At 31.3% G+C, this 14334-nt stretch overlaps 2 protein-coding genes across 3 annotated transcripts in view; one reads left to right on the top strand and one right to left on the bottom strand.

Moving 5' to 3' along the window:
• Nucleotides 1-6528, bottom strand: part of LOC118191865 (ectonucleoside triphosphate diphosphohydrolase 1-like) — a gene marked incomplete at its 5' end in the record, with an annotated part of 143908 nt that extends 137380 nt beyond the window's left edge. The window contains 2 exons of the mRNA XM_085808542.1: nt 6243-6286; nt 6394-6528. Of these exons, the coding sequence (XP_085664668.1) occupies nt 6243-6286; nt 6394-6528 (179 nt within the window). The remainder of the gene's footprint in view (nt 1-6242; nt 6287-6393) is intronic.
• A 202-nt stretch (nt 6529-6730) lies between these two features.
• Nucleotides 6731-9712, top strand: LOC146993112 (peroxynitrite isomerase THAP4-like). Of its 2 annotated transcripts, XM_085808544.1 has the most exons (5): nt 6731-7040; nt 7812-7988; nt 8689-8751; nt 9024-9089; nt 9588-9712. In XM_085808544.1, the coding sequence occupies exons 1-5, from the start codon at nt 6888-6890 to the stop codon at nt 9663-9665; spliced, it is 537 nt and encodes a 178-aa protein (XP_085664670.1). In that variant the 5' UTR covers nt 6731-6887; the 3' UTR covers nt 9666-9712. The 2 variants fall into 2 exon arrangements, with proteins under 2 accessions (XP_085664670.1, XP_085664669.1); XM_085808543.1 differs by lacking the exon at nt 9588-9712 and having other exon boundaries at nt 9024-9338.
• The last annotated feature ends 4622 nt before the right edge of the window (nt 9713-14334 follow it).

The following is a 14334-nucleotide window of genomic DNA, read 5'->3' on the forward strand; positions in this document are numbered from 1 at the left end:
ATTGAAAATTTTTAACTATGAAAGGTCCATTACTACCTTTAATCGATTATGATTTTCCATTTAACTATCAAATTCCAAACAGAAGATTTAGTGCTAAGTTCTCTAACAGAATTTTTAAAAAAATGGAGAACATGTATCAAGAGGCTGTCTGGTACATTCAGTGTCAATAGATTCTGTGTTCTGTGTCTGTTGCAGAACTTTTAGAAATGGGAAAAATATTGGTGAGATATTAAGAAAGCATGAAGAATCGAAAACTCATGCAAATAATTTGAAATCATGGCTAGAGCAGACACGAAGGTTGGAAACTTGTCAGACAGTAGATTCAACTGCAGAAAGATTAATTCATTCTGAAATTAAACAGTGGCATCAGAGTCGTAGCTAGGGTTTTCAGCGTCCAGGGACAACTGAAGATTTCGCACCCCCTACTGCTTGCCAAGGATGGAAAACATTTCATTCTAAAATGTCGTAACATCAGTTTGGCGCCCCTTTGATTCTGAACCTGGGGACAGATGCCCCCCTTGCCCCCCCTCTAGCTACACCCCTGAGTGGCAGGCATGAAGTAATTTTAGCCATAAATTGCTTGGTGAGAGTTATCTAAGCTTTTCGGGGTACAAGTGACACGATGTATGAACATAATAACAGAAATTTTCTGAAGTTAGTTAAATTGCTAGCTGAATTTGACCCATTATTGACGCAGTAATGGAGGAACATGTCCATAGAATCCTCAATAATGAGGCCCTGACAACAACATATTTGGGAAAAAATATTCAGAACAAAATTATTGGACTGTTACATGATAATATAATGTCATATATTATATAACAAGTTAAAAAAGTGAAACATTATTCAGTTTTCCTTGATTGTATTCCCAATGCAAGTAAGACTGAACAAATGACGCTTGTTGTAAGCTATGTTTTTGCTGACGGCAGACTGTTGATGGGGTGAAATGTGGGCTGAAACATGACTCCCAAGATATATTCGCTACTACATCGTGTTTTTTCAACCTCAAACACCCCGAAATGAGTCAAAAATTATAAGTGGTGATTAATACACAGCTGGGTTATCACAGCAAGACTGTATCAGGAAAGCAAAGATAGGGAATCACTGTCGCCGAGTGGATACCCCCTCAACACATATTTCACAAGCTCCACAGCAACTTTCTCCCTTTCCTTAATGAAAAATTTTTTTTATGTTAGTAATTGAATAATAAAGAGTATGTACTATTTTATGTTGACATTATGCTTGGCGTTATGCTAAGAAATGTTGACGAGGAAAAATTTAAACTGTATCAGGAAAGCAAAGATAGGGAATCACTGTCGCCGAGTGGATACCCCTTCAACACACATAAAATTTCTTTCCATACGCAAAAAATAATTTTGTTAATGATACTCATAAGCCAAAAGATTACATTTGGTGCTATTTGAATTAAGAATAACTGATTTGTTATTAGCATAAACCCAGAACCAACGCTCGTATGGCCGCACCAGGTAGCAGAATTTAGGAAAGAAAAGGGAGGCGCTTGGTAGCAGAATTTAGGACCCACAGAGACTGGATCAGGCTCTAGTGCTGGCCCTCAGTATGCCTTAAGTATATGTGGGTATTTATTTATTCAGGACTCCAATAGTGCAAGAAATAGACATAAGTATAATAAATAGCTAAGCTAATGCAATTCCGGTTAATTGCCTCAGTGCGAGATAGAAGCAAGATAAAAAAATTTAGCAAAACAACTTGTCATTGATTGCCAATCTCACGATACATAGCCAAATATGTATAGTGAATAATAGCTAAATTTTATGATAACAGACCTGAATTTTGAAGGTTTTCGGTTATCACAAGCCAAAGGTGAAATTTTCCAATTAACAGATTTTGTAAAGAAATGCAGAGAAACGGTAATAAATGAAGATGCTGTAAAAGAAGCATTTTATTGTAATGATAATGATCCTCAATCATCAGTCAATTAATGTATGGCAAAATCTGTAATATGGTTCTAGATTCAGAAAATACCGCACCAATAGTGAAGAAAATGACAGAGAGGTTACTGAAGATGAAAGATTTTGATTTGATAAGTTACTCCGAATTCTCGACACACCAGTTATAGGACTTCAATTTAACTAAACAAGAAATTATGTCCGTCTACAGACTTAAAGAGAAAGTATTAGCACAAAAAAACGAAGCAACTTAAACAATTTACATTGACAGAAATTTTTAATAAAGTAAACAAATAAATATTAAGCTTTTTTTTTTTTTTTTTTTGTAAATTTTGATACCCTTTAGATCATAAATGCTTCATTATTTCATAAATCACAATTTCATATTTTTAATTTCCACATGCCATCTTACTAGTTTTAAACTGATTACCTAATATCCAGAAAAATCCCAAATTCAGAATCGCGGAAGTCCCGAAGAGTTTGGATCTCGGATTTTTGTACTGTAATGCATCATCACAGTGATTTTAATTTCTCAGAGCTTGTTTCTTCGTTGGATGTCGCATAGGAAGTATTTTAATTATTTTGTGCTGTACACCGTAAAACGGCTGCCTGTGATAAGGTTAATCTAAAGTTTCTGTATGATTTGGAATGAATGAGAAAAGAAGCAGTAATTGAGTGGTATGTAAATGAAGGTTTACTCAGTAAATATTATGAGTTTCCAGCTTATGCAAAGCAAATGCACATGGTTCAACTTAAGGTTCATTCAGATAGCTTTGAATGGGTTTGTCGCAACAAAAGGTTCAAATGCTGACTATATAAAGCATTCCATTAGAAAAGGGTCATGGTTTGAGGAGAGTCATTTGAGTATTACTGATATTTTGATTTTTATGTGGATGTGGGTGTATGAAGCTAATACTAAAATGATTAAAACCGAATTAAATTTGATTCTTATTTTTGTGAATTTATATGGTCAGGGCAGTATACAAATTCTAGGTCAGACGATAGTTTTTGGATGCTGTTAGGAAATCTGTGTGTCACAAAGGAACAGAAATTTTTAAATAAGGCAAGTCGATATTTCCTTTTGGTACTGCATAGATTAGAAAACTTGTATTTCCATTTTTATATTAGTCCCTTGTTTGATTTAAAATGCAGTTTATTGAGATTATATATTTTTTGTTTTAATTACGTTTTGGATGCCATTTTACTGGGGAGGACATTGGATGTAAACAGGAATGGCACCAAAAAATCGCCATGGGGTACCCTGAAATATATTTTTATCCAACTTTTTAACTCGGAGGACAAGGAACTTACAGTCTTTGTTTATAAAAGGTTAATATCTGTTCAGAAATACTTGATACTGTGTTATGGAAAGTATCATTCTATTATGCTGAAGTAATTTCTCTTTTATTTAATAAGAAATTACTATAATAATATATAAGAAAATATTAAATAATTTATAAGAAAATAATGTATAAACAAATATTAGAAAAAATTCCATAATTACCACTAATTTATGCCTTGATGATCCTACTGATGATCCGAACACATTACATAATTAATGCATATTCAGATTTTATTCAGATATAATTTTAAAGAACAGCACAATCCTCACAAATGATTTTGTTGATATACATCTAACAATATTATCTAAATACATTTAGATAATATATGGAGGAGAAAATGCATAAGTATTGTAAGAAACTTTTCAAGTTATGTAGCACATTGACATATCAGTTCTTCCAGAGATTAAAAAAAAAAAGTTTAATTATTTAACACAGTATTGAAAAATTACAAAGAAAACAAAAATACTGTCCATAAACACACCATTTAGCATCATTCTATAAAAATATCAAAAAACATGTAAAGGTGTTGCATACAAATAGTATCTGAGGGGTGCAGGGCCCAACTTAGCCTAATTGGGGCCCGGGACAAAAACTTCTTTGGCGGACCCCTCTGCTTCACTACTTAAGTAATAAAGAATCAAACTTTATGAAGGTATTTAAATTTTTACCTCATTATAGATATATAACAAGAAAATTGACTAGAACCTAAAATAGCTATAAAGTCCGCCCCCCCCCTCCCCAATGGTCAATCGAAATACTGTTCTGTCCATTTTGTCGATTTTCTGACAGTTCTACGTCTCTCATTACAAGGATATAGCACATCTGAAGAGCCAAAATTTGACAAAAATGCTATTTATATTTATAATTAGAAAATGTAAAGACTTTTTTAGCAATTTGAATTAATGAAAAATACCATAGACAAACAGTTAAGATTCCGGTTGCAGTCATCACTACAGTTTTATATCATTCGATATTTCAGAAGGGATCCAGGTAAATTTTCACAGTCTTGCAAATGGAATTAATTAATCAAAAGAATATTTGACATTATGTGAGAATTTTAAGAAAATACAACTTATAATTGATTATTGCGATTTCTCAGTGTCGCAAAAATCCAACAAACATGATACAACTGAATTTTTTGCGGTTGCTATTAAGATGAGCTAGTTAACAATCATATTGCTGCAGTCTGTGAACTTTTCACAAGTTTCCGAAATGCAGTTTTCCAATTGTTAACTTTGTCATCTAGCTGCAAAAAATTCATATCCTTGCTGAAATAAGGACGGAATTCAGCTAAATTTTCGAAATTATGATGGCTCAATTAAACCAATCAAAAGTCAGTATTTTTGTAAACATATCCTATTTTGAGACATGTAAAAATACAGGCTTTTTATCGGCCAAATTTGTCTATCGTAATTGTAAAAATTTAGCTGAATTCCACCCTAGAAAGTCATGGATTTACGAAATATACAATTTTTGCGTTCATACGTTAGATTAATGAAGAAGGTAACATAAAATTGATTGATTGACGGATCTTACACTGTACTGATATTTAAAAATAGTTCATTAAAGAAGGAAACGTAAAATAAACATTCTATTCGACCTGGAGGCCCCCTCTGACATGGGGACCCAAGACAACTGCCCCATATGCCCCTGCCTTAGTCAGGCTCTGGAGGGCTGAATAAGATGCAAGATCTACTTTCAGTTAACAGTGTGTGACTTAAATATCAATGAAAGTTTGAAATGATAGGGCAGAATGAAATTAAAGTTTAATTAGCTACAGCATTATAAATAAGATTACCATATTTCTAGAACACAAGAACAAGACAAGACTTAACCATGACAAAAAAAAAAAAAAAAAAAAAAGATTGACGAAAAGTGTTTTATGACATATTCATGTTAAGCTTACCCTTATTCTTCTGAAACAGAACTCACATAAAATGGCATACTTAAACATGAATCATATTTAGGTATATATACTACTTCATTAGAGAAATATTCATAGTAGTCATAGAACTGTATTATGAATATTTCTCTGATGAAATTATCTTATATAACATTTTAATCTCTCTACACTTCACCAAACTTTCTCACACTCTGTAACAGTTTTATATCACTATTTACGATAAGCAATGCCTTAATGATTAACCTAGATTTCCCCTTTGGTTACCTACTGTTCATAATAGAAAGCATTCTTTCAACATGTGCCTTATTTCTGGAAAGTACCAACTCTTTAATACTACAAAAAATCTTGAAGACCTAAGGTTCTTTTGCTTATTTTGAAAAACTTCTGTACCCATCTATCAGACATAAGAATGTTCCCTTTATTCCATGCATTCAACTGCCTCACAATTTTTATAATTCTTTGAATACCACAGTTAACAATACAGTAGAAATATATTTAAGGGTGGCGAAAATTATACTATACATTTTAAAGAAAGTATTTACAGCAAACTAAAAACCACTGATCACCAAAATGTTTAAGATCATATGAAAGTATAATTTAGCCCACTGACAAAACCCATCAAATTACAGAAAAGATTAGCCTATAAACTTAAAATACCCCTAGAAAATGTTTGCACAGTGTGTAACAGTATGTTAAAAAACTGATATTGAACTTTAAAAAATTCAGAAAAAAAAAAGATGCCACTTCCAAATGATAATATGTTTAAATACATAGTCAGACTTTGATTCTCATAAAACAAGCAGCAATGCTGAAAACACATGCACATCATTAAACACGCAGCAATGCTGAAAATACGTACATAATGAGAAAATGCAAAAAAAGTCATGAACCAAATGTGCAGATATTTGGTCGACATTTTACGGGGTAAAAAAGGAAAGGCCTGCGATGCTTTCTACGCTTTTATTTTTTAAATAACTAAGTATCATACATATTTTAATGCATTATTCGTACGGCGGTAAATTTATTAGAACAGAAATATAATGACGAAATAAATAAATAAGCACTTACAAAGATAGAAATGTACATATAACCCCACAGGTTTTTCTATAATGCTATTAAATTAAATGAAATTAATAAATATTACGATAATACGAAGAAGATTATTTGACGTATCAGAACAAATGTTTCCTGCTTAAATCTGAAAATATACAACACCTACTCTGCATTCATAGTCTTTATCTTTCAGATTAGCGGTACTATCAGAAAGAGGGGGAACAATTACCACATTTGTTAATACATGCGGATAAACAAATCTACTGTTCGCATGCTTATTTAAATTCGTAATTCTAAACAAAATTTAAATCTAATGTGAAATGCTGTTGCCATAGAGATTTTGCCAATAACAGAACTGAACTTCCCTTTCCTGAAATATTTTAGTTTAGTTAGAGCAGTTTAAATTTCCCAAAACTATATGCAATTATTGCAAAAAATAATTCATGTTGTTCATTAAGGATTTTATTTATTCTAATCAAAAAGTGCGAGAGCTTCAAGCAAACTTCAAACGTTTCTACTAAAGCCACTATAAAGTAAGGCTACTATAAAGGGGAGCTGAATCATCATCCATTTTGAAGCTAACTTGTTGGTATTCGCTATTGGATTAGCACTGATTTCTTGACATATTTGTGGATCGATTTCGACCTAATTTTCAGAAAAATGGGTGGTTGTGCTGCACCAAATTGTTCGAATCAGTCTAAAAATAACTTTAGGATGTTTCGTTTCCCTAGAAATGAAGAAAGACGAAGAAAATGGATAGTTAATTCTCGTCGAGATCAATGGATCCCGGGCCCAGGAGCGTATCTTTGTGAGGTAAGTTCAGCTTCGTATTTTTCCATAGAATGTTAGAAAAATTACTCTTCTTGGTACTTTAAAATATTTATTTTCATTTAACTGTCACTTATTGACGATCAACTGATTTTATAAGTACAAAATCAACTGCGGAATGTGTATGTGTTTGTGCAGTAAAATATCGTTGTTTCTTTTGTTATCGTGAAAAGTTTATACCGTTTGTAAAATTTGTATCATACATTTCATGTAAACTTTGTGCTCAGTTAGAAATGTGATGTGCCTTTTTCTTTTCTTTAATTTTACTGTACGATTGGTGATTTAAAGTAGCATTCTATGTTTTGATTCTGATGTATTGTCGCCAAATCGGATAGTTGGCGCCAATGTTAAAAACTGGATGGTATGATCCAAATAATAAATGATTTTGTTTTTTCTTTATAGTAAGATAAATATATTCTGTATTTTTACACATTTTTAAGAAGTTAAATATTAATTTAAATATTCGATGAATCGTTTTGATCCCATTATTATCCTTTATTGTAGTAGTAAATCTTAATGTTGTATTTTTAACAATAGGTACTTTAAATTTATTTTTAGTGTGTAAGCAGGAAATATGTTTTAAGTAGTTTTACAAACATGATTACTTTTTAAAAATTTTGTTCTATTTTCATAAAAAAATTTAAATTTATCAGAAAATTACATTCTTAAATTATTATAATATATGTAACTGTAATTTAATACTAGTGCTTTTGATTTTAATGTTAAATTTCATGCATGCTTTTGTTAAATATGCAGGTACATTTTGAAGAAAATCAATTTGAATGCTCTAGGCAAGATGGGCGTAAAAAACTCAAGCCCAATGCTGTGCCAACTCTTTTCACTGTGCCTAATCCCCCACAACTGTTGACCCCACAGCGTCTAAAAGGCATTGGTTTACCAAAGCACCGTTCAGTTACATCCAATTTTTGTAATGTATGTGTTTTTTATTTTTATGGTTTTTCATAAAAAAATATGTTTTTATTACAAATGGACTAAATTGCTGTATAAAAGAATCAAAATATTGAAATTAAGGCATTATGTGATAAAGCTGTAATTACAGTCCCTAAGATTAGATTAAAAAATTAAAATTTTGCTGTTGTTATATATATAATTAAGTATGTACTTTATTATAATCATATATTGAAAATTAAGCATAAAACCTCAATTTGATGTAGTTTTTGGATAAAGTTTTTGTAGTTTTTCGAGGACGGTCATACATGGGTCTGGTTTCTTCAAATTTGCTCCTAAAAGAAAGAAACCGGTATCTGATTGCCTTCAAAGTCAAAAGAGTTTAAATCAAAATTTGTATTAAACTAAAGTTGCTTTTTTGCTTAATTTTAAATTCCAGATAAATAGAGAGAAATATGTATGGAGTAAGTAAAAGAAATAATATTGAAATTAATAACTTTAATCTTGAGTAATACAATAATATAGTTATAATACATTGATTTAAATGTATATTTTAATGTCTTATATGTCTTGTCTGAATGTTGTTATTTTTTGTTTAAAGATTTACAAAACTTATTAGGATTATTTATATTATTTATTATTAAAATTACATTAAGTATATTTTATTTATCAGCATTTTCAGGTATCCTTACTTATATGTGTTTCATAATTTTTGCATCTTCAGGGTGGCTTGCTGCACGGTTTACCTTTATCAACTGAAGCGATTTCTGTTGCTGAACCATCTGTTGTAAGTCTTCATTTGAACAGTTATTAAATATTTAGTATTATAAACTTTTTCTAAAAAGTATTAACACTGTTTCTAAAATTAAAAAATATATTAACATAATATTTACTTATGTTTAAGAAGTATGAATGCTATGAACAGTCCAATGTATTTATGCTTTTTTATAAGTTGAGTTACTTTGAAAATGGTAATGATTATTTGTATTTATTTTTATCCGATCAGAGTTTATAATTTCTTTCACTTCCACATATTTCATATATTATAATTTCTTTTAGGTTCATTTGCCACAACCTTCAGCTTCATATTTTGGAGAAATAAATTTTGCTGCCGAAGTATCTGATGTAAATTGCCATTTTGCACTTCTAAAAAATTTTAATAGTTTTTTAACATCTATTCGTAAACTGTACTATGTTTTTTTAAATGTTTCCATCTTCATAATCATGCACTTTATTTCATTTCACCAGTGGTTGCAAATGTGTACATTACAGTACATCTCAGGTGTGTTTGCAACAACATTTAGCATTACCTTCTGATTAAATAACAGCTGCTAGTAAAGAATCTATTCTATGTTTTCATTTGAGCAGCTATTAAATGTCATATGTTTTACATATATTAATGAATTTTTATACGATTTCTGAAATATGAAATTGTTTGTCTTATGGTTGCTAAACAGCTGTACTATATCTGGCTGCTGTGCTATGGAATTATTTTTGAATTTTGAGTGTTAACAATTTATTATCTATTTATGAATTATAAAATGTTATGTAAAATAATTATTTCTTAAAATGAATGTAGTTTATATTATCTGTATTTCTAAATTTCTTATATATATATTTCAGGTTTGTTTGCAAGAACAAGCTTCAACTTCATCTTGTGATAAAATGCCATCTATTTGTGAAGGATCTCATGTAAGATAATTAGTGTATTATTAAATTGCTTGCTTATAGAAAACGTTTCTATTAACTTTTTGGGGGGGTAAAAGGAATGTAATTAATTTCATCAGCATTTACAAATTCTTTGTGTACATTTCAGGTTCGTTTGCAAGAACAGCCTTTAGCCTCATTTTGCAATGAAATACCATCTATTTGTGAAGGCTCTGATGTAAGTTGATAACTAATGTATAATTAAATTACTTCCTTATATGCATTTAAAATGTTCTATAAAGTAATTTTTTGGTAAAAGGAATGTAATTAATTTCATCAATAGTTGCAAATTCTCTATGTAAATTTCAGTTTTGTTTGCAAAAACAACCTTTAGATTCATCTTGCAACCAAATTGTAATTAATTTTAATTAATTTCATCAGCATTTGTGAAGGCTGTGATATAAGTTGATAATTTGTGTTATTAAATTGCTCATGATTATGGAGATAATCGATCCCTTGAAAAGCTGGAAATAAATTTTAAAAATCTATTTTTAAGGGAAATAAATTTTAAATATTAGAAAATAAAACAAAAATAATCTAGAAAATGCTGAAAACAATAGAGTCAAATTTAAAAACCCACCACAGTATAGGAAAAGAGACCTGGAACTTACATTTTTATTTTGTGGATTTATTATCTGTTTAAGTTCGACATTTAATCCAAAGGGGCTTTGTCCCTGAAGGACTATTGTTTTCGTTTTGTATTGAAACACTATAAACGGCTGCATCACTTTTCAAATTGTTGCCACCAAATATTATCACCCTGAACTATATTTAAAGAAATTATATAGTGAAGAATCTGCATAAATGCATGTATGTTTTTTGCATTCTGATAAAACAACGGTACCTAGAGCCATCAAATTTTGAATGACTTAATTCTACTGTGAACATGGACATCTGGAAGACCGAATTTGAAATTCGGAATTTGTTTTAATATATATTTTATATGTTGTAAAACTTTAACGAATTTTTGATTAACAAACTTGAGGATTTCAAAGCGAACAATGGCAATGTTGTACAGAAAAGACACTTTTATCTCCAGCGTGTGAGACAATGAATCGGGAATTCTGAAGATATGTTCATTTTAAAATTATCTTGCAATATTGCTGTTGAACTGAATTTTATAGTTTAAGTGTGAAAAACTTGATATTTAATAAATAAAGGTAAAACACAAAATGTTAAAAAAAGGCCCCTTTGGGTGTAATTTAAAATCTGAAACCTTTCAGATCTTTTTTGTTTGTTTGTTGTGTTCCCCCCCTTCTTTGATGATTATTCATATAGATTTTTTCTTTATTCCAGGATGTTCTTTTAAGGAATTTTATAAAACAGCAGACTGAATTGATCTCGCTTCTGCAATGCCAGAACAAAATATTACTGAAAGAACTTGCAGCAACCAAAAAAAATGAAATTAATGTTTTAAAAAAATGGCATAGCACTGAAATTCAACTTCATGACCTTCAAGTACAGCATGAGGAATTGCTGAAAGGAGTGAAAACATTTCTTTCAGATGAACAAATAGCAATGTTGAAAATTCCTCGTAGAAGCATTGCAAAATGGTCTAATGAGGGAATAATAAAAGGCCTCAAAGTTAAATTTGCCTTGGGCAAGCATGGTTATAATTACTTGCACAGAATAGGTTTTCCGTGCCTTCATACAGCACTTTAAATAAAAGACTTCAAGGTCTTGAAATGAATTTTGGAGTCATCAGTGAGATGATTGAACCTTTGAAAATTAAAGGAGAAAAAATGAATGCTAGTGATAAAGACTGTATTTTATCATTGGATGAAATGGAGATTTCTGGCAATCCTGATTTTGATATTTCAAAACGTAAATTTATTGGTAAATGTACATTAGGAAATCAAAAGGGTGCAGGAAATCACTATTTAGTTATTTTACTAAGAAGTTTGAAGCTGAAATGGAAGCAAGTGGTTGCCCATGAGATAACTGGACATGTAACAGGATGCCAGCTCAAACAACTTGTTGTCAATGTTATCGAAGCTGTCAATTCTGTTGGATTTAATGTTGTTGGTATTGTTAGCGATATGGCAGCAGTAAATAGAAGCCTGTGGAATTCTTTGGGAATATCTGTTGCTCGAAGCCAAACAAATAATTTCACTACTGAAATTAAGGGCAAAATTATTTATGTATTTGCAGATGTGCCACATCTTTTAAAAAATCTCTGGTCTGCAACTCTTAATCGTAGTATAAAACTGCCCAGTTATGTTTGCAATAAAGAAAATTTGGTTACTTTGCATGTATCTGCAGGATTTATAAAAGATATCTGGATTACTGAAACAAACCAAAATTGTGGTTTGAGAACTATGCATCATCTCAGCAAAGAAGACCTCTTCCCCTCACATTTTGATAAAATGAATGTTGCTTCTGCTGTGAGGTTTTTTTCCAATTAAAACAGCTGTGGGATTGGAGAAGGCAGTAGCTTTAAAAGAGATAAGCCCTAATGCTCTTACAACAGCATGGTGGATAAGATTTATATGTCAGTGGTTTCAAATGCTATCCTCTAGATGTAGAAAGAACTCAATTTCTGTGACAAATAAAAGCAAAAAAATTGAGTTACTTTTTGAATTTATTAATGTTATACAGCTTATAGAAATTGGTAAAGGGTGGAAACCATTACATACTGGTTTGATTCTTTCTGCTTTATCAGCCATACAGTTAGCAGAGGCATGTTTTCTGAATGATTTTCAGTTTATTTTGACGAGCAGATTGACACAAGATGCTCTAGAAAATGTATTTTCTCAGATACGCAGAAAAGCTGGTTTGAGGCCAAGTGCTTTGCAAGCTGTGAAAGCATTAAAGCTTATCTGTTTATCTCAGTTTATATCTGACATTAAGAACTCCAGTTATGCTACTGATTCAGATATTTACTTATTAAACTATGCGAAAGATGAATTTGAATTTCTGAAGGAGAAAAAAGCTTTAGAGCCTGTTACCATACCAGAAGTTTCTGATGTATCTCTACAGAATCTCACCCTTAGTGAGGAAAATAACGTCTGTTATATTGCAGGAGCTGCAATATATTCTGTTTTGAAAAATGCTTGTAATTCATGCTCACAGTTTCTCTTAGTTTGTGAGCAAAATACTCCTTCCATTGATGAAAATAAGCAGTACATAATTAATTTTGCAAATTTAGGTGGGCTTAAATGTCCTTCTCCAGAAATTTTTAAATTGTGCCTTCTGTGTGAAAAAATAATTCAAAATTTTCGAGACGAAATAATACATGGAAATGTAACTATGGATGTGGAATTTGTTAATATGATTTGTAAGAAAGCAGGCGAGGTAAATATTCCCTCCTGTTGCAATATCAAAACAAAGATAATAAAATATTATTTGACTGCCCGTGGAATTGGTCTCAAGAAGCTTCTTCAAAATAAAAGGCAGCAGCGGCAAAGTTTTGCATCTCCTGCTTTTAAAAGGAAGAAAGTAAACTAGAATCTAATCAAGAGTTTAAGAAGTTTTTGCCGTTCAATTCTGTCTGTAAAAAAGTAGAGTAGTTGTCACTGAAAAATTGCTGTTTGTCTCTTCGAATAATAATTAGGCCCACCAACAGCTGAATGGTTAAAGTTACTGAATGCTGGGAGTTCCATCTTCTGTTCTATTTCCGAACAGGCTGGCTGCATGATTGGTTTTTTTGTGGTTTTTTCCCATGTGTAATGTGAATACAAGCCAGTTCTCCTTAGAAAGTCCTCTACAATAGAAGATCTCATAGTCAGCTAAATCGGATTTACTTTTGTGTGACCTTAAATGAGGCATCAATTGTGAATCTGTTTTGGCATGTTATTAGGAATTTTAAATGAAACATTTATTGCTGTTGTGAAAGAATGATCAACTGATGTTTACCTTACTAATCAATGTCTTATAGTATTGTAATGGCTTGCAGGATTTTTCATAATGGGATGTTGCATATGTTTTACTCTTCTTTTTTACCAAATAAATAGAGTATGTTCCTAATCAGACATTTCTTCTTTTGTACCAGGGTTACATAGTATGATGTGATAATTTGGATTTGTTTATAGAATACATAACAGTATTTTTTGACATTCTAATAGAACCAGTGTATTTTATTTATTTACTTATTGCTTTAAAACAGATTTTGAATCAAGGCTTACTTCCCACGCCCTTTGGGTATGCACATAAAACATGTTTAAGCTATATTTATAATATATCAATGAGATACAGTGGATGGACAAAAATATGGAAACACCTTGTGAAATGCATGTTTGAAAAGAAAGATTGATTTTAATGAAATGTAGGTGGTGCTGGCGTTTTTGACTACTGACGCCACCTATACAACTTCGTAAATACTTAGTTACTGCTGAAATGAATGTTGTGTTACCGAACCCTGTGAGTACCAAAACAATTAGAAGGGAGCTTCATAAACAGGGAATTGCTGGCCATGCTGCAATTGAGAAGCCACTCATCCATCAGTGACGCTAATGTGCTAAACAGTTCAGTTGTTGTTGGAGTACTGTTATGTGAGGTTGTCATTGCATTATGTCAGAGTTAACAGACTTCGAATGTGGGCAAATTGTTGGAGCACGTATGGTAGGTGCTTCCGTAAGCAAGGTAGCCGAGGTGTTTAGTGTTTCAAGAGGTACTGTATCGAAGATTTATTCCGCATATTTGAAAAGCGGAAAAACATCATCTG

The sequence above is a fragment of the Stegodyphus dumicola genome, chromosome X1 (genome assembly GCF_044657685.1).
Source record: "Stegodyphus dumicola isolate Sdum_Otavi_A_Nest chromosome X1, ASM4465768v1".
NCBI lineage: Eukaryota > Metazoa > Arthropoda > Arachnida > Araneae > Eresidae > Stegodyphus > Stegodyphus dumicola.

What these genes read in the sequence shown, in the direction of transcription:
- LOC146993112 (XM_085808543.1), top strand. Translation starts at nt 6,888, where the DNA reads ATGGGTGGTTGTGCTGCACCAAATTGTTCGAATCAGTCTAAAAATAAC. An exon ending in CAGGAGCGTATCTTTGTGAG is followed by an intron (nt 7,041 to 7,811) that starts GTAAGTTCAGCT and finishes TTAAATATGCAG; the next exon opens with GTACATTTTGAAGAAAATCA. An exon ending in CTGTTGCTGAACCATCTGTT is followed by an intron (nt 8,752 to 9,023) that starts GTAAGTCTTCAT and finishes AATTTCTTTTAG; the next exon opens with GTTCATTTGCCACAACCTTC.